The 22926-nt window shown below is 43.0% G+C and overlaps 2 protein-coding genes across 10 annotated transcripts in view; both read right to left on the bottom strand.

Annotated features, from left to right (window-relative positions):
• LOC123998621 (caskin-2-like) overlaps positions 1-19431 on the bottom strand; it is a 115708-nt gene extending 96277 nt beyond the window's left edge. For all 9 annotated transcript variants that reach the window (XM_046303656.1, XM_046303657.1, XM_046303659.1 and 6 more), the window contains exons 1-2: positions 19094-19431; positions 13729-14266 (exon numbers count right to left, since the gene is read on the bottom strand). In XM_046303656.1, coding sequence (XP_046159612.1) covers positions 13729-13822 — 94 coding nt within the window. In that variant the 5' untranslated portion in view covers positions 13823-14266; positions 19094-19431. The remainder of the gene's footprint in view (positions 1-13728; positions 14267-19093) is intronic.
• A 1181-nt stretch (positions 19432-20612) lies between these two features.
• LOC123999027 (alpha-N-acetylgalactosaminide alpha-2,6-sialyltransferase 2-like) lies at positions 20613-22420 on the bottom strand. The gene is given in 7 exon segments (XM_046304356.1): positions 20613-20792; positions 20795-20882; positions 20885-20960; positions 21056-21139; positions 21501-21604; positions 21935-22073; positions 22374-22420. Coding segments are annotated over 7 exon segments (648 nt in total). The 3' UTR covers positions 20613-20682.
• Between the last annotated feature and the right edge of the window lie 506 nt (positions 22421-22926).

The raw sequence follows: 22926 nt of genomic DNA, 5'->3' as shown, positions 1-22926 counted from the left end.
GTGGGGTTAATGAAGAGGCAGGTGCATGACACCAGCATTACAACATCTGAGAGGAAATGAACAGTGATGTTTGTATACGATACATGCAGAAGATTACACAAACACCACTTTGTCTTCTTTATTTCCCTTTGAAACACCCTTTGAAACACAAAACATGCAGTTGGCTTGAAGTGAACAGTAAACAGATGAAAACATGCACAAAACGGACATGGGTCCTTTTTCTGGATGGATGAACATCTCATCTATAATAAGATGATGACACAAGGAGTGGTCTGGATTGTTTTTGGTTGCTGTTTGTCATGGGGCCAGAATCAGCAGAGGCTAATGAAAAGAGAGCCAGCCAGCCAAGACAGACAGGACAGGACAGACACACACACACACACACTATAGTAGCTCTGTGTTGATCCAGCCGGAAGCTGCTGACAGGGCCTAACTCACACTGACCTGCAGGAATGCTAAACGGGACACTTCACCTCTGTGTATCACTCCGTTGTTTGTGACAGAAATGGAGGGCCCAGAGACCAGGCCCTAATGATTATAGCTGATTGGAGGCAGGCCCTAATGGGAGGCCTAATGGCCAGTTGATGATGTAGTGGCTGACTCTAGAGTCCTCTTGGAAGAGCTTGCCAAAGAGGTATGCATTTAAACCTGCACCCCTGTGACAACTGACTGCACACACAGAGAACCAAGCCCTTAATGAGATACTTTTCCCAGCATGGAGAATGTTCCTTGGGTAAAAAAAGAAAACAAACATTGCATTGTTTTTGTCTTCACAGCAAATATGAATGTGTGGGTGAGTTCATGCCTCTTCCTCTTTAAGCTTAACAGACGCACCAGGACACTCCACACTTTTTGGTCACAGGATAAGAGGAAACTCCACACCCCATCCTTTGTTCATAATGGACTTTTTCTCTCCAGCGGCGCCAAACTTTCATCTACTTACTTCCCCAGTACTAACTCCCCTCTCCTCCTGACAGAGTAAGCATGTGACTAACCATGTCCGTTTGCGGTCAGTGTGGGTGAGGTGCATCAGGCCTCCACTTACAGTAATGGAGATAAGGTGACAGATGAACAGCCCAGGGAGAGATACCAGCAACTTTCCCTTTTGACAGCTCTGCTTCTCTCCCCTTCGATATCAGTACCGCAGCCGAGACCACATTTCCTCATCTCCATGACAAAAGCTAGAATTTTCTCTCCTCTAAACCCAAAGTCCTGTTTGAAGTCGCCTCAGACTCCTGGAGGGCAGAATAGTAACAGTTCTGTTGGAAAGTTCCGAGGCCTCTTACCCTTCTCTTTGTCCTCTACACCAAAACTTTCTTCTCAGTCTTCGGGTTAAGCCAAACTTCAATTTCACAAGAGGAGTCAGATTCCTGTTCCAAGAAACAGATCGGAGGTTTCCTTGTGGGGTACACATTCCTACAACATGACATCATCCCTCCTATTCTTTTTCTGCATTCAGACGCACTGTGCTCCTATGTCGTGCCTTGGACAATGGTTGGCACAGACGGAGCGGGAGGGATTTGGGGGAAAATAACTGAAACCTTGATAAGACCAAGCAGTCCACAGCAGGGAGCCATAAGTCATACTGTTCTGTTGTCCATTTGGTGCCTTAGCTTTTTGTCAGCGTGAAACTGCATCTTAAATGTTCCGTTTTTTCCAGTTCAGAGTGCACCTGGGCCTATGCTCCAGTCACATCCTGCCTGAAGGCTGAGTCATTAAGGCCCTCAACAGGAAGGGTACTTTAAAAGCTCTGAACTGGTGCCTTGTGGAAAAAAAACTGCAGTCAGAATATCAGCTTTCCACTATTACGCACGTGTCAAAATGTGAATGTGTAAAGCCAGCCTTGAACCATAAGAGGTAGAGAGATATGTGCATATGAGCCTACGTTTCTATGTGGAAATACCATGACGTGACATCTAAAATGTCATTCTAATCTGGACTGTATAAAGATTAAGATTTAATACATTTTCCAAAGAGGTGATCAGTCAGTCATATCTTAAAATCTTATGGTTGTTCAGTCAGGCAATGTCAATGATGAGACATTGTGAAAGCTGTACATCTGATGCTGTGGAAACAGACTGGCAGAGATAAGCAACAAGCAAAAAGAGCCCATTCTGCTGAATAAAGCTTACATAATACACAAAAACATACACCCCCAACCCCCCCCCAGACTACACACATCCTTACAAGCACATGCATGACCTAACATACACCCCCAAACCCCCCCCAGACTACACACATCCTTACAAGCATATGCACGAACTAACATACAAATTAGGGCGATGTCATTCAACTTCTTTGTAAATATGGTAGTGCATTCCAACATTTGTTGTATCATCGACATTGGTATCTGCTGTAACGGGTGGTTTTGAAAGACCCCCACCGCTTTAATTCCAGTAAATCTGGTACTCATCAACAAAAATGAAAGGATGGTTAAAGAGAGACATGAAACAAAGTTCAATAGACGTTCAGCAGTTTCACAAATGTCCAAGGCAAGAGATATCCTTGAGGCTGTGCTAATAGATTCTTCTTGGTCTTAGATGAGTAAAACTAAGAAGTGCTTCGATAAATGTTGGCTAGCTTGTCTGTGATCCAACCCAGTAGAAAACAGAACACTTGACAAAGGGTCATAGGTAGACCACTCTGGTAACAATAACCTTTGCTTTTCCCATTTGGGTTTCTTCTCTTTCCACTTACGTCAGAGATCAGACAGCTAGAGGTCCTGAAGGGCCCCATTCCAACACAGACCAGTGCTTCTTCCTCTTCTGAGGCATGGGCTAACTGACCTCCTTTACAAGGTCTATGGGACCTGTCTGTTTAGCGAGCCAATTAAACATTTAGCACACCAACGGTAGAGTTGACAGGCAAACACCGGCGGCTTCAGTACAGAGACAGAATTTCACGGTCTGTCTAAAAGGTTTTAACACTTTCCCATCAATATGCCCAGTCTGAAAAGAAAGTGGAAATTTCCTTCTCATTATCCTGAGCTGTATTTGAGGCATTGTGACATGGGAGAGGAAGGTGCAATGGTGAAGGAGAACGCATAATATTCTGTTGAACTTCAACCATAAAAACTAGCAGATGACGGAGCAAACGATATGTTTTGTTTGCATGAAACAAGGTCAAGTCTATATGCAAAACGTCTAGTATGTTGGGATGGAAACTAGAAAAACGGGTACAATATTCAGATCAAGTGAACTCTAGCTCATTCCTTTTTGCCAGTAGCAAGAAGTACTATACTGGCAATGACTAAACTGTAAATGGATGGAGCTTTTCCCAGAATTATTGTAAGTTCAATAGTTCAACACTGTGATGCCTCTGTCGTGGAGGGACGGAGGAGGTTGTGTGCCTGTCTGTGTCATGATGCCCCAGATTTTATTCCTGCCTCTGGCTAGCACAAGGCGGCAGGAGTAGTAAGTAAGTGGAATGAAGGGACTGGATTGGGTGTTTGGGTGGGCTGGCTCTGTTTGAACACAAAGTCATGAATAAACCATGGCTGCAGTATGGGCGAGTGGCCCGGCGACCAATAGACAGTCACAGTGGGCTCCTTAGAAGCCTATCACTGGCCTGGGGAGGCTGACAGCTGCTCCCTCCCGGAGAAAGCCCACAGGCACCACCGCTGCGCTGGACATTTTGTTTGGGGCTCTCTTAACGGCCCTGCCTTTCATTGTGGCCCAACAGTTTTACGAGACGCCGATAATGGGATATTGATGGTCTTCAATACGGAACACCGCTCCCTCTGGTCAATAATAATGCAGTGTGTGGCACACTTATGTTTAAAAAAGACAGATGGCGATGTTATATGCCAGGGGGGTTTCACTCCCAATTCCTGGGGGTTTGCATGGATGCACACCTAACATCAAACCATTTCCCCAAGCTTTGTAGGTCTAATTGGGCAACAAGCTGTGAAATATTTCTTGGCATAAAAACACAAATGAAACCTTATCAGCTTGAATATGTTGGACTTTCAAATAGAGGCCGGAGGTAAAAAACCATAATGGAAACCAACATCAGTTTTAAATATTGACTTATTGACAAATGAGTAGCTCCATACTAGAGGTTGACCGATTATGATTTTTCAATTCCGATACCGATTATTGGAGGACCAAGAAAGCCGATACCGATTAGTCGGCCGTTTTAACAAATAAATAAATGTATTTGTAATAATGACAAATACAACAATACCGAATTAACACTTTTATTTTAACTTAATATAATACATCAATAAAAATCAATTTAGCCTCAAGTAGATAATGAAACATGCTCAATTTGGTTTAAATAATGCAAAAACAAAGTGTTGGAGTAGAACGTAAAAGTGCAATATGTGCTACTCATTTGTCAAAAAGCTAACGTTTCAGTTCCTTGCTCAGAACATGAGAACATATAAAAGCTGGTGGTTCCTTTTAACTTGAGTCTTCAATATTCCCAGGTAAGAAGTTTTAGGTTGTAGTTATTATAGGACTATTTCCATCTATACCATTTGTATTTCATTAACCTTTGACTATTGGATGTTCTTATAGGCACTTTAGTATTGCCAGTGTAACAGTATAGCTTCCGTCCCTCTCCTCGCTCCTCCCTGGGCTCGAACCAGCAACACAACGACAACAGCCACCACATCAAAGCAGCGTTACCCATGCAGAACAAGGGAAACAACCACCCCAAGGCTCAGAGCGAGTGAAGATTAAAACGCTATTAGCGCGCGCTAACTAGCCAGCCATTTCACTTCGGTCACACCAGCCTCATCTCGGGAGTTGATAGGTTTGAAGTCATAAACAGCGCAATGCTTGACGCACAACGAAGAGCTGCTGGCAAAATGCACAAAAGTGCTGTTTGAATGAAAGTTTACGCGCCTGCTTCTGCCTATCACCGTTCAGTCAGATACTTAGATACTTGTATGCTCAGTCAGATTATATGCAACACAGGACACGCTAGATAATATCTAGTAATATCATCAACCATGTGTAGTTAACTAGTGATTATGATTGATTGTTTTCTATAAGATAAGTTTAATGCTTGCTAGCAACTTACCTTGGCTTACAGCATTCGCGTAACAGGCAGTCTCCTTGTGGAGTGCAACGAGAGAGGCAGGTCGTTATTGCGTTGGACTAGTTAACTGTAAGGTTGCAAGATTGGATCCCCCGAGCTGATGAGGTGAAAATCTGTCTTTCTGCCCCTGAACGAGGCAGTTAACCCAACGTTCGTAGGCCGTCATTGAAAATAAGAATGTATTCTTAACTGACTTGCCTAGTTAAATAAAGATTAAATAAAGGTGTAAAAAAACAAAAAAACATCGGCAAATAGGCTCCCAAAAATACCGATTTCCGATTGTTGTGAAAAATTGAAAATCGGCACTAATTAATCGGCCATTCCAATTAATCGATCGACCTTTACTACATACAGCACACAAACATGTGATCCTCTCTCATTCTAACAGCTCCCATATTCCAATATACCAAATGTCAATCTCAGACAAAGAGTTTTAAAAATGTTTTAATTGTGGCAGCTCTGAACAAAGCCAAATCCACAGAACGGGGGGAAAAACCAATGCAACTAAAAAACAAAGGGATTTGTGGTATCTGATGTCTAGGGTATGTAATGAAAATGAGTTAGACAGGATTAACACATGGATTTTGTCTATATTATCACACACTTAACCTCTTCAAACAAATTCCTAAACATTCCAACCTGGGTCCCTCATTCTGTTGTGGCCAGAGGGAGAGAAAGAGGTCAGAGTCCGAACATGTGTCTCTGAGCCAACTGACCTGGCTACATCCCACCGTTCCTGAGACTCTTTGACCATGAGACGTGGGACACAGAACTCACACCGCGCTGTTGCTGGCTCACCAGGGGCCTGTTAAGGGTTTAGTTTGGCTGACTCTGCCATGTCGGAGAAAGAAGAGGAAGCCCCACTACGTTGGACCTTTCTTTGTCATCCCAGTCCGACCCGTAATTCCCCTTAATCTGGTTGAGCCCCATATGGGAGGGAGTGGATTGGGTGAGGCAGAGACCTGAGGTACCAGATGTCAGAGAAACGGTTGTGTGATGTGTTTGTTTGTGGAAACCTGATGGCGGGGGTAATGACTGTCCCCAATCCCTTCAATGGGCTGGGTTGTAGCTCATAACAATAGCTGAGCCACACGTACCGTATAAAGTGATAAATTGGGATGGGCGAGAGGCAAAACAAAGGGAGAGGGTAATCCGACAGTCTCTAGGAATCTCCTCAGGGACTTGGGGGCAGACCCAAGCAGCACAGCAGGCCTGTCAGCTGGCTGAGGCAACTCCAGCCCAGCCTGGAGTGTAGGGGCCACAAGAGCATCCCGTGATAAAAGGGAAATTCCGCCACTTTTTAAAGTCATATTCATAATCTCAGGCACCAAACCTGTCTACGTACAGTTGAAGTTGGAAGTTTACATACACTTAGGTTGGAGTCATTAAAACTTGCCGAAGAACACCATCCCAGCCGTGAAGCCCGGGGGTGGCAGCTAGAGGTCAACCGATTAATCTGAATGGCCGATTAATTAGGGCCGATTTGACGTTTTCATAACAATCGGTAATTGGCATATTTGGACAACGATCATGGCCGATTACATTGCATTTCACGAGGAGACTGCGTGGCAGGCTGACTACCTGTTATGCGAGTGCAGCAAGGGTAAGGTGCGAGCTAGAATTAAACATATCTAGTAAAAAACAATCAATCTTAACATAGTCACTAGTTAGCTACACATGGTTGATGTTACACATGGTTGATGTTATTACTAGTTTATCTAGCTTGTCCTCATTTGCATATAATTGATGCGGTGCCTGTTAATTTATCATTGAATCATAGCCTACTTTGCCAAACGGGTGATGTAACAAGCACATTCGCAAAAAGAGTGCTGTTGTTGCACCAATGTGTACCTAACCATAAACATCAACGCTTTTCTTAAAATCAATACACAAGTATATATTTTTAAACCTGCATATTTAGTTAAAATAAATTAATGTTAGCAGACAATATTAAACTAGGGAAATTGTGTCACTTCTCTTGCGTTCATTGCACGCAGTCAGGCTATATGCAACAGTTTGGGCCGCCTGGCTCGTTGCGAACTAATTTGCCAGAATTTTACGTAATTATTGCATAACATTGATGGTTGTGCAAGGTAACAGGAATATTTAGACTTATGGATGCCACCTGTTAGATAAAATACGGAACAGTTAAGTATTTCACTGAAAGAATAAACGTTTTTTGTTGTCTTTCGAAATGATTTCCGGAATTGACCATATTAATGACCTAAGGCTCGTATTTCTGTGTGTTATTATGTTAAAATTAAGTCTATGATTTGATATTTGATAGAGCTCTCTGACTGAGCGGTGGGTAACGATGCTACGAGGGTGGCTGTTGTCGATGTGTTCCTGGTTCGAGCCCAGATAGGGGCGAGGCGAGGGACGGAGGCTATACTGTTACACTGGCAATACTAAAGTGCCTATAAGAACATCCAATGGTCAAAGGTATATGAAATACAAATGGTATAGAGAGAAATAGTCCTATAATTCCTATAATAACCTCAACCTAAAACTTCTTACCTGGGAATATTGAAGACTCATGTTGAAAGGAACCACCAGCTTTCATTTTCATGTTCTGAGCAAGGAACTTAAAAGTTAGCTCTTTTACATGGCACATATTGCACTTTTACTTTCTTCTCCAACACTTTGTTTTTGCATTATTATAACTAGATTGAACATGTTTCATTATTTATTTGAGGCTAAATTAATTTGATTGATGTATTATATTAAGTTAAAATAAAAGTGTTCATTCAGTATTGTTGTAATTGTCATTATTACAAATAAATACATTTTTAAAAATGTATTTTTTGTATTTTTTGTATTTTTTTTTTAAATCGGCTGATTAGTCGTTATCGTTTTTTTTTTGGAACTACAATAATCGGTATCGGCATCGAAAAATCATAATCGGTCGACCTCTAGTGGCAGCATCATGTTGTGGGGGTGCTTTGCTGCAGGAGGGCCTGGTGCACTTCACAAAATAGATGGCAACATGAGGGAGGAAAATTATGTAGATATATCAAAGCACCAGCTCAAGACATCAGTCAGGAAGTTAAAGCTTGGTCGCAAATGGGTCTTCCAAAAGGACAATCAAATTTCAAAAGTTGTGGCAAAATGGCTTAAGGACAACAAAGTCAAGGTATTGGAGTGGCCATCACAAAGCCCTGACCTCAATCCTATAGAAAATGTGTGGGCAGAACTGAAAAAGCGTATGAGAGCAAGGAGGCCTTACAAACCTGACTCAGTTACACCAACTCTGTCAGGAGGAATGGGCCAAAATTCACCCAACTTATTGTGGGAATCTGAAATAAATAATTCACATTTCACATTCTTAAAATAAAGTGGTGATCCTAACTGACCTAAAACAGGGAATTTTTACTTGGATTAAATGTCAGGAATTGTGAAAAACTGAGTTTAAATGTATTTGGCTAAGGTGTATGTAAACTTCCGACTTCAACTGTATGTGAAAACAGCACGTTTCAATGAACTGTGGTAAAAAGATCATTAGAAATGTAATAAAAACATGATTCTCTGTCACATTGTAGGATTAAAAGTAAAAACTGATTTTAAGGGTTTAAACCTGCAACGAGTTTCGAGCCCAAGGGAGGGTATTTCCTTGCTCCCCACGTCACCACAAATCTAAAAATATATATTTAACTAGGCAAGTCAGTTAAGAACAAATTCTTATTTACAATGATGACCTCAGTGTTTGAAAATCACAGTTTTTAAATGTTTAAACATTGATGTCATTGTGTAGAACTTTATATTTGTTTCCACAAAACAGTCACATGCGCTGAATACAACCAGTGTAGACTTTATCATGATATGTTTACTTACAACCCCTTTCCCAACAATGCAGAATTAAAAAGTAAGACAAATTAGCAAAAAAATGTACAAGGAAATAGTAACACAAAATAACAATAACAAATCTATATACAAGGAGTACCGGTACAGTGTCAATGAGTGCGGTTACTGTGGATAGTCAGATTAATAGTTTGATTAAAATGTTTACATGCTTTGCAAGAGGAACAATTTCCCTAATAATCTTGTTTACATGGACACATCTGAAATCAGGCTACCTGGTGATAAATGCAGAAAATCGACAATCAAAATAAACGTCCTACCACGGCGAACATGTTATTTTGGTAAGCATATTTGATCAAGTTTGTATGTGAAAATTACTTCTAAGACACATACATAGTTGTTCCGAACACACTTCACTCGTGTAAATAAAGGAGGCTCACTCAGCTGGTGCTCGCACATGGGCAGGTCAAATACACTGCTGGAACGCCGATTAAGGTGTTTACATGTCCAAATCATTTGAAAGGTTGATCAGAAAACCAGGTGTTTTAATCGGTGTATGCTTACTTACATTCTGACCTCACATTGATTAAGATAAGCAGAGTAAGGTGTTTACATGACTATTGCATCATCTAAAATAATCAGTTTAATATCTAATTATTAGTGTGCATGTAAACATACTCAATGTGCAGAGGTACGAGGTAGTTGAGGTAATATGTACATGTAGGTAGGGGTAAAAGTGACTAGGCAATCAGAATAGATAATAAACAGAGTAGCAGAAGCGTATGTGAAGAGTACGAAAGTCTGTCTATGCCTGAGTGTGTGTTTGGCATCAATATGCATGTGTGTTGTGTGTGTGTGAGCGTATGTAGTCGGATGTAGCCTGTGTGTGTGTCAGTGTAGTATGTGCGAGTAGAGTCCAGTGAGTGAGCCGGTGCCAGAGAGTCAGTGTAGTATGTGTGAGTAGAGTCCAGTGAGTGAGCCGGTGCCAGAGAGTCAGTGTAGTATGTGTGAGTAGAGTCCAGTGAGTGAGCCGGTGCCAGAGAGTCAGTGTAGTATGTGTGAGTAGAGTCCAGTGAGTGAGCCGGTGCCAGATGGTCAGTGTAGTATGTGTGAGTAGAGTCCAGTGAGTGAGCCGGTGCCAGAGAGTCAGTGTAGTATGTGTGAGTAGAGTCCAGTGAGTGAGCCGGTGCCAGAGAGTCAGTGTAGTATGTGTGAGTAGAGTCCAGTGAGTGAGCCGGTGCCAGAGAGTCAGTGTAGTATGTGTGAGTAGAGTCCAGTGAGTGAGCCGGTGCCAGAGAGTCAGTGTAGTATGTGTGAGTAGAGTCCAGTGAGTGAGCCGGTGCCAGAGAGTCAGTGTAGTATGTGTGAGTAGAGTCCAGTGAGTGAGCCGGTGCCAGATGGTCAGTGTAGTATGTGTGAGTAGAGTCCAGTGAGTGAGCCGGTGCCAGAGAGTCAGTGTAGTATGTGTGAGTAGAGTTCAGTGAGTGAGCCGGTGCCAGATGGTCAGTGTAGTATGTGTGAGTAGAGTCCAGTGAGTGAGCCGGTGCCAGAATGTCAGTGTAGTATGTGTGAGTAGAGTCCAGTGAGTGAGCCGGTGCAAGAGAGTCAGTGTAGTATGTGTGAGTAGAGTCCAGTGAGTGAGCCGGTGCCAGAGAGTCAGTGTAGTATGTGTGAGTAGAGTCCAGTGAGTGAGCCGGTGCCAGAGAGTCAGTGTAGTATGTGTGAGTAGAGTCCAGTGAGTGAGCCGGTGCCAGATGGTCAGTGTAGTATGTGTGAGTAGAGTCCAGTGAGTGAGCCGGTGCCAGAATGTCAGTGTAGTATGTGTGAGTAGAGTCCAGTGAGTGAGCCGGTGCCAGACAGTCAGTGTAGTATGTGTGAGTAGAGTCCAGTGAGTGAGCCGGTGCCAGAGAGTCAGTGTAGTATGTGTGAGTAGAGTCCAGTGAGTGAGCCGGTGCCAGAGAGTCAGTGTAGTATGTGTGAGTAGAGTCCAGTGAGTGAGCCGGTGCCAGAGAGTCAGTGTAGTATGTGTGAGTAGAGTCCAGTGAGTGAGCCGGTGCCAGAGAGTCAGTGTAGTATGTGTGAGTAGAGTCCAGTGAGTGAGCCGGTGCCAGAGTGTCAGTGTAGTATGTGTGAGTAGAGTCCAGTGAGTGAGCCGGTGCCAGAGAGTCAGTGTAGTATGTGTGAGTAGAGTCCAGTGAGTGAGCCGGTGCCAGAGAGTCAGTGTAGTATGTGTGAGTAGAGTCCAGTGAGTGAGCCGGTGCCAGAGTGTCAGTGTAGTATGTGTGAGTAGAGTCCAGTGAGTGAGCCGGTGCCAGAGAGTCAGTGTAGTATGTGTGAGTAGAGTCCAGTGAGTGAGCCGGTGCCAGAGAGTCAGTGTAGTATGTGTGAGTAGAGTCCAGTGAGTGAGCCGGTGCCAGAGAGTCAGTGTAGTATGTGTGAGTAGAGTCCAGTGAGTGAGCCGGTGCCAGAGAGTCAGTGTAGTATGTGTGAGTAGAGTCCAGTGAGTGAGCCGGTGCCAGAGAGTCAGTGTAGTATGTGTGAGTAGAGTCCAGTGAGTGAGCCGGTGCAAATAAAAAAGGGGTCAATGCAAATAGTCAGGGAAGCCATTTGATTTGCAGCCTTATGGCTCAAGGTTAGAAAGCTGTTCAGGAGCCTTTTGGTCCCAGACTTGGCGCTCCGGTGCCACTTGCCGTGCGGTAGCAGAGAGAACAGTCTATGAATTAGATGGCTGGAGTCTGACAATTTTTACAGCCTTCCTCTGACATTGCCTGGTATAGAGGTCCTAGATGGCAGGGAGCTCGGCCCCAGTGATGTACTGGTCCATATGCACTACCCTCTGTAGCACCTTACGGTCAGATGCCAAGCAGTTGTCATACCAAGCATGATGCAGCCAGTCAATATGCTCTCAATGGTGCAGCTGTATGTTTACACTGGTATTGTGCAGGATATAATGAAAATTAGGTTGAAAAGTGGGAGTTGACCTTTAATATGAACGCTTGACAGAGTTCACAACCCCACGGCAGACAAAGAGACCTTTATAGTGTAATTACACCATATGTCCACAATTCTTACAATATAATAGTCTGCTGAATTTGATAAACACAGGAAAAACACAGGATACACTGAGACCACTTAACTCTCCCCATCCCTCATATTCCCTCATCTCTCCCCTCTGGGTCACAGCAATTCATGTTTGTTTAGAGCCAAAAGAGGGTCCAAAATAGCACATAGGGTGATAGGTTTTCACAATGATAAAGCAGCCAACCTCCTGGCCTGGGGCTCTCAGTTCTCTCAGTCACTGTGCTGTGTGGTGTCATGTTGAACTCAATGTCGGACACTATCTCTACAGTGAAGGAGCAGAGAGAAGCAACTAAATACAGGAGTCCTCCAGAACGTCTTGCACCTTGTGGCATTGTGGTTGTGGAAAAACAGCCTCTAAACAGCCGCCCACTGTCATTTTAGTAATTACATCGGCCTCTGAGAACACAACAACACTCATAGTCAGAGAAAACGTCCTCCTGGGTGTGTGAGTAATGGTCTTTGTGTTTGTAAACTATGCCAGTAGGTGAATTTAGTGATTGGAAGAGCAGAAGGATAAAGGTAAAGTAAACTGCAGTTGATATACCATTGTAGTTGGAGATAACAGCTTTTGAGAGCAGAAAGATCGGAGGAATTGATAGCTCAAGAAGAGGCAACTGAGCCCCCCTTCCCCTCAAACCTTGAGGCATTTGTGATGGGGGTCTGCAAGTGGAAACCCACCCGCCCACCCCATCCACAAACCCTCATACAGCGGATAGCAACTCTGGGGATAGAAAGTGTCCCTCTCAAGGGAAACGATATAGATGGCCGTAAGCTTATGGTCCAGTGAATTAAAACCCGGGGAGAATGTGGATAGGCTTCAGTTTCCAGAGAGAGAGAGAGTTCATTAGTGCGCCATCATCATAAGGGCTGGATTGGAGCTGGCCTGGCTAATCCAAAGGGATAGATTTCCCCAAAGCTTTAGCTGAGGCTCAGCGTCTTCTGTAGTTAAGTTCCTGAAGCTTGACCTCAGAGTAGAGAATTGAGAGCACTCACCTCCTCTCAGCACAGCTCCCATGAACAAACACACTCAATCACTGAACATAAGGATCACTCCACATTCAATAGGATTAGCTACAACACTCCACTTTGTAAAAGGTAGGCCATCTTTCTCATAATCCAATAAGAGAGTTGATCACTTTTTCATGAGAAAGACAATACACATAACTGTGTGGGGCGGTAGGTAGCCTAGCAGTCAAGAGCGTTGGGCCAGCAACCGAAAGGCCGCTGTTTGGAATCCCCAAGCAAACTAGGTGAAAGATCTGATGAGCAAAGCACTTACCCCGATTTGCTCCTGTATGTCAGTCTGCATAAGAGCATCTGCTAAATGACTGAAATGTAATTTGTTGAAATATTGAGTCAACCAGCAAGAAACTGGTTGATGAGTCAGTTAGATAGCAAACACTGGCTTTTGAATCATGTCTGAACAACTGAGAACTGTCGATTTCCGCTGGCTCGACTAGCCTACTCCTGTCAGAGAATCACTGGCGTAGACGTTTAGCAGGATCTATTGATTTGGGAGACGTTTAGTAGTTATGACAGGTGTGGCATCAGCAGTAGCAGACAGAATGAAGCAAACTGCTTGTTTAAGCATGTTACCGATTGCCTTACTGCCTCCAGAGGAAGAGATTTCTGACTGTGCGCACATCTAATTGTCTTACTTAGGTGCCATCTGCCAATAATCCCAAAGCTTGGGCAAATAAACATAACGGAGATGTATTGCACTGCACACTCCCTCAGCCTTTCAGCGAGCTAAAATAAATCTGGCTATGAGATTTAAGATTTAAGGGTAACTTAAGGACTCACTGTTTCGGCTGGCTTTGAGCTTGGCCAGTAGTTTCTGAGTGGAGGGCAGGTCTCCGGTCTTGACGGCCTGCAGTAGGTCCTGCTCCTTCCCCATGATGGTCCAAGGTGTGTAAGCACTTCACTGGCGTCCGTCCAGAGTCCAGGCAGCGGCTTCCTCACAGCGCCATGCTGAGGCACAGCCGCATCAACCTACCTCAGAGTTACTGTCCTCACAGAAACACACACAGCTGACAGGTGAGGGAATGTGAAGCAGTAGAGGGGAGGACACTCACAGCTTCAAATTAGCGGTCTCAACTCCCAGTCCGGTTATGGATGCCAAGTCAAGGGAAGCCTGAGAGACGGAAAATCTCTTTTGCTGCTTAAATTTCCTGTTCAACTTTCTTTCGGTCTTTATTTACTAAATGTTTTATTGTACAGAATGTGTCAGGGGTTGGAGTTGTGTGGAGCTACCATTTATGTGCTTGAGGGCCCCGACGGGTGCTGTGGTCAGAGCACAGAGAAGGCTGGAATGGAGCCGCATGAACCAGCAGGCCAGAACCTGAGAAAAGAGAAAACGAGTATAACAGTTGGGTTAATAGGCTATATCATAGTCCAGACTCAATACTGGACAACCCACACAGACATGCAAGTCTTTCAATGCCCATTTGGCTATAGTGAACATGGAGGAGAAACCAAAGCAAGGCCGTCAAAAAGCGTGTAACCCCAAGGAAGCTCCAACCCAAAGAACAGCAACAGGGTTTTTACCATGCTTCAACAAAATTCAACCCGAATACTACGGGCTTATTCATTTGGAAATTAATCAAAATATTAAAAACTGGGAAGAAAAAACTATTTGCCAAAGTCCAGCGTGCCTATGGTCTTTTTGTCATTTTTAACCCGGCTTGCCCTTACAGGAAAAATCAGTGGAGTGCCCTTTATCTCTCAGGAAACTGAAACAGTGAGGGAGGGAGTAATATCCTGAAACACTCTAAGAATCTCCCCACAAAATGAACATCTCACTCATACATAAATACGCATCGTTGTCACTTCAATTCATGGTGAGCAGTAAATATCTGAGATTAAATTAAGTAGCCTATGCTATCCATCCCCCTCAACAACAACAAGGCTGGTAAACAGTGCAATTTATGAGAAAAAAAATATGGTTTAATGACTGCAGTCCATACCAGGACTTTATGGACAAATGAATCATGAGAGAGCAACTTGCCCATAGAGGATGATGGACATTTTTTTAGAGCCTTTTCAGCAAGTGAGCTGGAGTTATTTACAGTTTTCCCTGAGGCTCTGAGATAAGGTTTTCAATGCTTGACCATGTATCAAATGCAATTTGAATTGGAGGCTACTTAAACTCTTCCAGCCCAATGGCCAAGAACAGTTGAGAGAAATGAGAGCAAGAAGTAGCCTAGTTAAGGAGTGTTTGTTGCTTTTAAACAATTTACCTATATTTGTTTCACTTAAGATGGTAGCAGAATTAGATGGAACTTGTGCATGAAAGTACAATAACGCAAACTGTGATGTGTACACGATCACACTGAACCAGTAAATGGGCAGAGGAGGAGACAATGAATATGATGAGTCTCCTCTCCAGCTCAGTTAGCTACAGTACCATCCATTCCCCATTAGACAGCTCAGCAAGCGTTATAATGTCAAAACACGTTCGTTATTCACCAAATACGGAGTTTCACTGAGAAACTATTGTAATTTACTCCTGTCACGCCCTATATGTACTAGAGGTTGACCGATTAATCGGAATGGCCGATTAATTAGGGCCGATTTCAAGTTTACATAACAATCAGAAATCGGTATTTTGGGCGCCGATTTCCGGTTATTATTATTATTTTTTCAATAAAAAATTAAAATGTATAACTTTTATTTAACTAGGCAAGTCAGTTAAGAACACATTCTTATTTTCAATGACTGCCTAGGAACTGTGGGTTAACCACCTTGTTCAGGGGCAAAACGACAGATTTTCACCTTGTCAGCTCAGGGGTTTCAATCTTGCAATCGCACAGTTAATTAGTCCAACGCTCTAACCATTGCACTCAACGAGTAGCCTGCCTGTTACGCGAATGCAGTAGAAGCCAAGGTAAATTGCTAGCTAGCATTAAACTTATCTTATAAAAAACAATCAATCATAATCACTAGTTATAACTACTAATCCAGTTTAGCAGGCAATATTAACCAGGTGAAATTGTGTCATTTCTCTTGCGTTCATTGCACGCAGAGTCAGGGTATATGCAACAGTTTGGGCTGCCTGGCTCATTGCGAACTAATTTGCCAGAATTTTACGTAATTATGACATACATTGAAGGTTGTGCAATGTAACAAGAATATTTAGACTTAGGGATGCCATCCGTTAGATTAAATACCGAACGGTTCCGTATTTCACTGAAATAATAAACTTTTTTTTCCCGAAATGATAGTTTCCCAATTCGATCATATTAATGACCAAAGGCTCATATTTCTGTGTGCTATTATGTTATAATTCAGTCTGATTTGATAGAGCAGTCTGACTGAGCAGCAGCAGGCCAGTAATCATTCATTCTAACAGCACTTTCGTGCGTTTTGCCAGCAGCTCTTCTCAAGCACAGCACTGTTTATGACTTCAAGCCTATCAGCCTAATGGCTGGTGTAACCGATGTGAAATGGCTAGCTAGTTAGCGGGGTGCGCGCTAATACTGTTTCAAACGTCACTCACTTTTAGATTTGGAGTAGTTAAAAAAAAGCTGCGGCTTTTGGGTAACGATGCTTCGAGTGTGGCTGTTGTCGATGTGTTCCTGGTTCGAGCCGAGGTAGGGGCGAGGAGGGGGACGGAAGCTATACTGTTACACTGGCAATACTATTGTGCCTATAAGAACATCCAATAGTCAAAGGTATATGAAATACAAATGGTATAGAGAGAAATAGTCCTTTAAAAACTATATTAACTACAACCTAAAACCTCTTACCTTGGAATATTGAAGTCTCATGTTAAAAAGAACCACCAACTTTCATATGTTCTCATGTTCTGAGCAAGGAACCTAAAAGTTAGCTTTTTTACATGGCACATAATTTACATGGCACACATTTTTACATGGCACATATTACTTTCTTCTCCAACACTTTGTTTTTGCATTATTTAAACCATATTGAACATGTTTCATTATTTATTTGAGGCTAAATTGATTTTATTTCTGTATCATATTAAGTGTTAATTCAGTATTGTTGTAATTGTCATTATTACAAATATATATATATTTTTTTACTATTAAATTATTATTTTACAACAATCGGCCGACTAATCGGTATCGGCTTTTTTTGGTCCTCCAATAATCAGCATCGAAAAATCATGATCGGTCGACCTCTAGTGTGGTGTAGCGCAGGGCAGTTCTCTAGGCCCTGTACTCTTTTCTATTTTTACCTATGACTTGCCACTGGGATTAAGGGGATCCTAATAAAATACCAAATACCAACAGATCTGTGAGGAACAGTGCTCGACAGGCGAGGGAGAAGGACACTGTCTCGTACCGGTGCCGCCGCCTCCCGCTAGCACAGCAGACAGGAGTGACACTGTGATAGTTAACTAGCTAGCTAATCAGCGACACCATGTGCTATCTTGCTACTTAGAACACAGTGTCACCCCGACTCCTATGCACTGGAATAAACCTTGCTTGACAAGCGGGGACAAAGGAGACTGTCTACCAATCGTCCCCAACTCCCGCTAGCACAGCAGGCGGGAGGCGACACCATGGACTAGCTAGCTTGATAGTTAGCTCGCTAACTAGCAAGCACACAGTGTCGTTAACTATCACGCTAGCTAGTCCATGGTGTCGCCTCCCGCCTGCTGTGCTAGCAGGAGGTGGGGACGATTGGTAGACAGTGTCCTTTTTTAAGCTAACTAGCAAGCACATGGTGTCGCTAGCACACAGTGTGCTGTGTACCGGTTCTTAGGACTAGCTGGCTAAGCTAGTACACAGTGTCCTTCACTCCCGCCTGGCGAGCACCTGCCCTCGCCAGGGGCGAAGGACACCATCTACCGGTGTATGGCTAGCTAGCTACTGTTGCCGCACCTTCTTCTGTGAGTTTATTGGCGGCTGGCATCCAACATTATTGTGCATTAACCCCACTTACTGTACTGGAGCGCCCCCGCCTCCTGCCTGTCCTAACTTAAAAATGTACCAATAGAAGTATAAAGAGGGGTTCCTGCAGATGCAGGAATACCCACATGCAGGAACGCCCTGAATTGCAGGCCAATTGTACCCTTCTCCTCATTACTGCCATGCACAGGTCAGCTGATACAGCAGGAGTACAGTATCCCAAAATATCATTGATAAAACATTTATTTCGACCTTTTTTGGAAGTACATACCGGGTGTGAAGGCAGTAAATGACGATAGTTGCTCAGTGAAACTCCATATTTGGTGAGTATAACAAACATATTGACATAACGTTTGCAGAGCTGTCTAATAGAAACATGAATGGTGGCTAACTGGGCTAGAGAGGCTACTCGTCATATTCATCGTCTCCTCCTCTACCCAGTTCAGATCAACCTGGCCAGGAAATTCATGTACAGCAAAGTGTTGCTATGTAAACATACACCGTTTTGAGAAAGTTCACAGTGTGCACAGCAGGATCCCACTAATGAGATGGTGTCTGCACAGCACAGGTCTGCAGTCTGCACTGTTCTTTTGTGTGAACATTGCTTGCTACATTACATAACCTGACAGTCTCAGTACACCACACACCCAAAGAGGTGCACAGGGCGTAAGCAAAGCTGTCATTCCCAATAACAGTGATCATGTCCTCCTCCTCTTCCCCCACCAAGGCCATTAGCCAGTCTTTTCATGCTTCAAGCGGTCACACAATATGAATGTGTGTTTGAGAGGTTGGAGTGTGTAGCTGGTGATGGGGTGCAACTTTATTCACTGGTCCCAATGGAGAACTACACCATGATGTAGGATTTAGATTATGGATCATATATTGCCAATAATGTGTTTTTAGAAATAGACCTAGTTATTTATTGTTCATCCAACTGTAAGATACTTTTATAATTGAGTAATAACTATCCATAAATAAGACACATTACAAAGCATGGCGCAAACGTGCAATGCAACTTTGGACAGGGTTATTATTAAATGAAAAATACAATTAGCTAGTAGCTTTTACTCCATATGTAGCAAGCCTATCACGTTGGCTAGCATCTAATTTTCAATATCGCGGTTGCTTCGTTCACTAAAATAACATGGCTAGCTAGCTAGCAAAGCTAAGTAGTGTGCTAGCGACCTTCGGACTGAACTTCTTAACTAGCAACACTAGTTTCCCGAGCCTGTCGGTAGGGGCCATTCCTGTCTTATCCATAATTATAACGATTGAATTCACATTTGTCTTACCTTATACAGTGTTGTTGTTGCATGTTAGAAAACGGGAATACATGTCAAGGTGGCAGTTTTCAGAAAGCCTTCCAAGGTCCAAGCAAAAGTAATCGTAGCCTTCCAATAACTCAAGGAAAGTAATTTTGAGTCAGTCTCCCACAGAAAGCGAATCTTAGTACTCCTCTTATGCCAAGTAAACACATAACCTACTCATCACAAATATATGTGAAATATAAAAATATATTAAAGTTTGTATAATTTGATGCAATATTTTCCAACTCCGACGCGAACGCCAGACTCCGCTACATTGTCACTTGCTCCGTCAGATCCAATCCAGAATGTGTTCGTCCCTCCCACGGTCCTCTGTCCCCGCTTTCCCCTCCTCCGCTTCCAAAAAGAACGAGCTGTGCGACCCGACTCGCGCCAGTGCGACTTGAAATGATATGACGTAAATAATAATAAATAATATAAATAAAAACTACATAACATGCATTACACTACATTTTAAAGCCAGAATCCCTAGTTGTACATACATTTTTAATATATACGAATTGTTTATTGAAGATGACAAATGCCTATGAGCTTAGTTCAACTGTTGTACCCAATCAGAACCAAAAATGTGTTTGTAAACAATGTAAATGTATTTAAACAAATTGTATAGCCTCAAAACATGGTTACAACTATAATGTTTATATTATGGCTGGTCAGTCCTTGCATCCATAGCTCTATGAATTTGAGTTACAATTTGGTTACGTTTCTCCTGGCCCATCCCTCAGCTTTTTACCAAAATAGAGGCCGCTGATCGCTTTGTTATTGTTTCAATTAAGGACTCTAGCTTTAATTAGGTTTGTAGTAAAATTAAATTTTTGCTGATAGAATATAACAATTGCACATAAGATCCCATAACATTTTACACAGCTGTCAGTTGCAGAAAATGGCCATAACACAGCTTTCCCCAAAAATGTGTACAATTTGTTACAAGTGGTCATTATCTTGCCTTTACAGTGAATTACATAATCTAGCAGCATTCACTAGTCTATTATCAGGATTTCATTCATAACAGACACTGGAGATCCATGTATGTATGTAACAATAGCTCAGCAGATCAAAGCTTGACACAAGAATGTGTCACTTTGTCAATATTGTGGCTTGGAGTAACCTATCCTCGGATAGGCACTGGGCAAAGAGGCTGCAAGTCAAAGCTCATTTACAAAAAGGTTGGCATGAATGGACTGCTGGCTTCATAATGTGAATGCTTTCATTGTGAGTCCCAGTCAAACCTGACAGTTTCTAATGAGACTAGGCATTGCAGGAAAATGAGAAAGAGGAATGACCGAGAGACTATAGTCTCGGCTCCCTGCACCTGCCTTCACAGAGAAGATAAGGGTTGTTCAAATGATCAAAGAAGGCCCGATCCCACAAACAGACGCTTGGAACACCTGAGCTTGGCTTTACACCGTCAAAGGCCTTTAATGTTGCTGTGAGACTAATGACAAAGGACGCCACACAACTCCAGCAGCCACTCCTTCAGAGGGACTACCTCCATGGCAAACATAGGAGTTCATTTCAAGGAAGGCTTTTCACATGAAAATACAATTGAGTGTCCATCATTTTACTTTTGTCCTCTTGTATAGTGACATTACTTTTCGTGCATGCAGTACCTCCCACAGCCAGCTCTCCATCTGCATGTCGTGATTGGCATAGAAGCGCATGGGGCAGCATCACAGTAGTGGTCAGAGAAGTCTGCAAAGTTTTTTGTGATGAAACCATAGGCAGACACCTGCAGGAAGGTATGTGATTTGGTCGCGGGGCGGTCAGAAGCATCAGAGCACCCGTGCTGGGCATGTAGAGGTGACTGTACTTCAGCAGGGGAGACTTCAGAAACCTGTGCAGCATTCACAGCCAACAGTCATTAGTGTCAAAAGCAGACAATAATGATCTAAAATTCTCAATTTAACCTGGCAATACGAGTCCCCTTACCTTTGCTTTACATATGTAATTAAATCTGGATGAAGCATTTTAAAGTGCTTAACTGGTGCTTTAAATCCAAAGTATCGAGAGGACCTGTTTGAGGGGATAAATGTAGTAAGGGGTGAAAAAACCTTCCATTAAGAACGTCAAAAAGTACATCAATAGCAAGGGAGCTTACAAAAAGATGAGTATCATCAAGTGAATTGTATGCGTTAAGCCCTACCACCACTCATAAGATTCTATCCATTGCACACCGCACCACATTCATAGAAATACAACAGCACCATCTTGTGGTAATACATTGAATTACAGCTGAGAAGCCTATTCACCAGCATAAGCGCAAGATCATTGCGCTTTCTTTGCCCACAGTACTTCAACACACCATTGTATCATGCTGTTCAAATGTACTACTCTTCTTAATGTGGGCTTTACATATGTGACCCTCTCAACTCACCAGTCCCCCTTGTCATGACCGGAGGTGACAGTGAGACCCTGGATAGCAGCTGACATCATCACATAGTCACGTTCGTTGGACGGAATGAAGATATATCGGACTCTCTGCAGATAGTCAAAGCTTAATCAAAGCTTTAAGGAATAGTTGCATAAACAACCACTCAGAGTATGACAAATTCCTAACACTTTAAAATGGACCGGATTCAACACTGTAGCCCAGGGTTTCACAAATTTGGTCCTCTTGACCCCAAGGGGTGCATGTTTTGGTTTATGCCCTAGCACTTCACAGCTGATTCAAAAAATAAACGAATTATCAAGCTTTGATCATTTGAATCAACTGTGTAGTGTTAGGGCATAAACCAAAACGTGCACCCCTTGAGGTCCAGAGGCCAGAGTTTGGGAAACGCTGCTGTAGCCTGTCCCACAAATTTTTACCTGTCCCTGTGGGACCTTGGTGAAGCCATCTTTTCTGTAAGAATTGAGGGAATTCTTCATAGTGTTTGTGGTGAACCCATAGAAAGATGTCTTTGTGCCCACGTCCTCCTCAAAGTGCTTGGTGATTGCCCCATTGACCCTGGAATAAATAATTTACCATCAGTCTAATACTAAAGCGTTTCCTTAAAAACGATTTGGATTAATATAAGGAAATATTTACAATTGCAACAAACTTGATCTTAGTTATGTCAAAGAGCAATAAGAAGTCTAATAGTTTTTTGAAGATGGTCGAAGGGGAGCTGCAGCTGATCAGGCCACCTGCGCTCAAACAGGTGGCTGCTGGACGAGTCGTTGAGCAGGGACAAAGTGGATCTCACAACTGATCAACAACAAATAAGTAAAAAGGTGAGAGGACAATGACTTTATATACAGTAAACACGTAGTTTGGTTGAGATGATTAAATAGGGTCCTGAAGGGAATGTTCATACTGTCCTGGTGTAAGGGATGTGAAACGCTAGTTTAGTTAGCGGAGGTTCGCGCTTAATAGCGTTTCATTCGGTGACGTCACTTGCTCTGAGACCTTGAAGTAGGAGAGGGGACAGTCTAAAGTTATACTGTTACACTGGGGCAGGCCTTTCCAGCCTTAGGGGGGCATATACGTCTCCAATCGCCCCCACTCGGAATGGCTGAAGCTCCCAGCCCACTGCAGTACAGGAACTTTAAAGTTAAAGCGTAGTCTGAGGAAGTCGTCCTTCTTCACTGCTTTTCTCAGAGGACACAAACCCTCCAGCTGAGTAGAGACAGACCTCACTTGACATTGTACTGTACAAGACGGATATGTGTGCCTTTGTTCTATTAGATGAGAGTCAACTACATCATCTCTGTGCTAGTACCTTCTCTTCCCCAGTTGCTGTGGTGTTGTCCCAAAGCTCATCACATGTCCAAATGCTATCAAACTCTGTGTCTTGACTGGAAGGAGAAGACAACATGTA

The sequence above is a fragment of the Oncorhynchus gorbuscha genome, linkage group LG16 (genome assembly GCF_021184085.1).
Source record: "Oncorhynchus gorbuscha isolate QuinsamMale2020 ecotype Even-year linkage group LG16, OgorEven_v1.0, whole genome shotgun sequence".
Taxonomy (NCBI): domain Eukaryota; kingdom Metazoa; phylum Chordata; class Actinopteri; order Salmoniformes; family Salmonidae; genus Oncorhynchus; species Oncorhynchus gorbuscha.
This window is presented reverse-complemented; position numbering and strand designations above follow the sequence as displayed.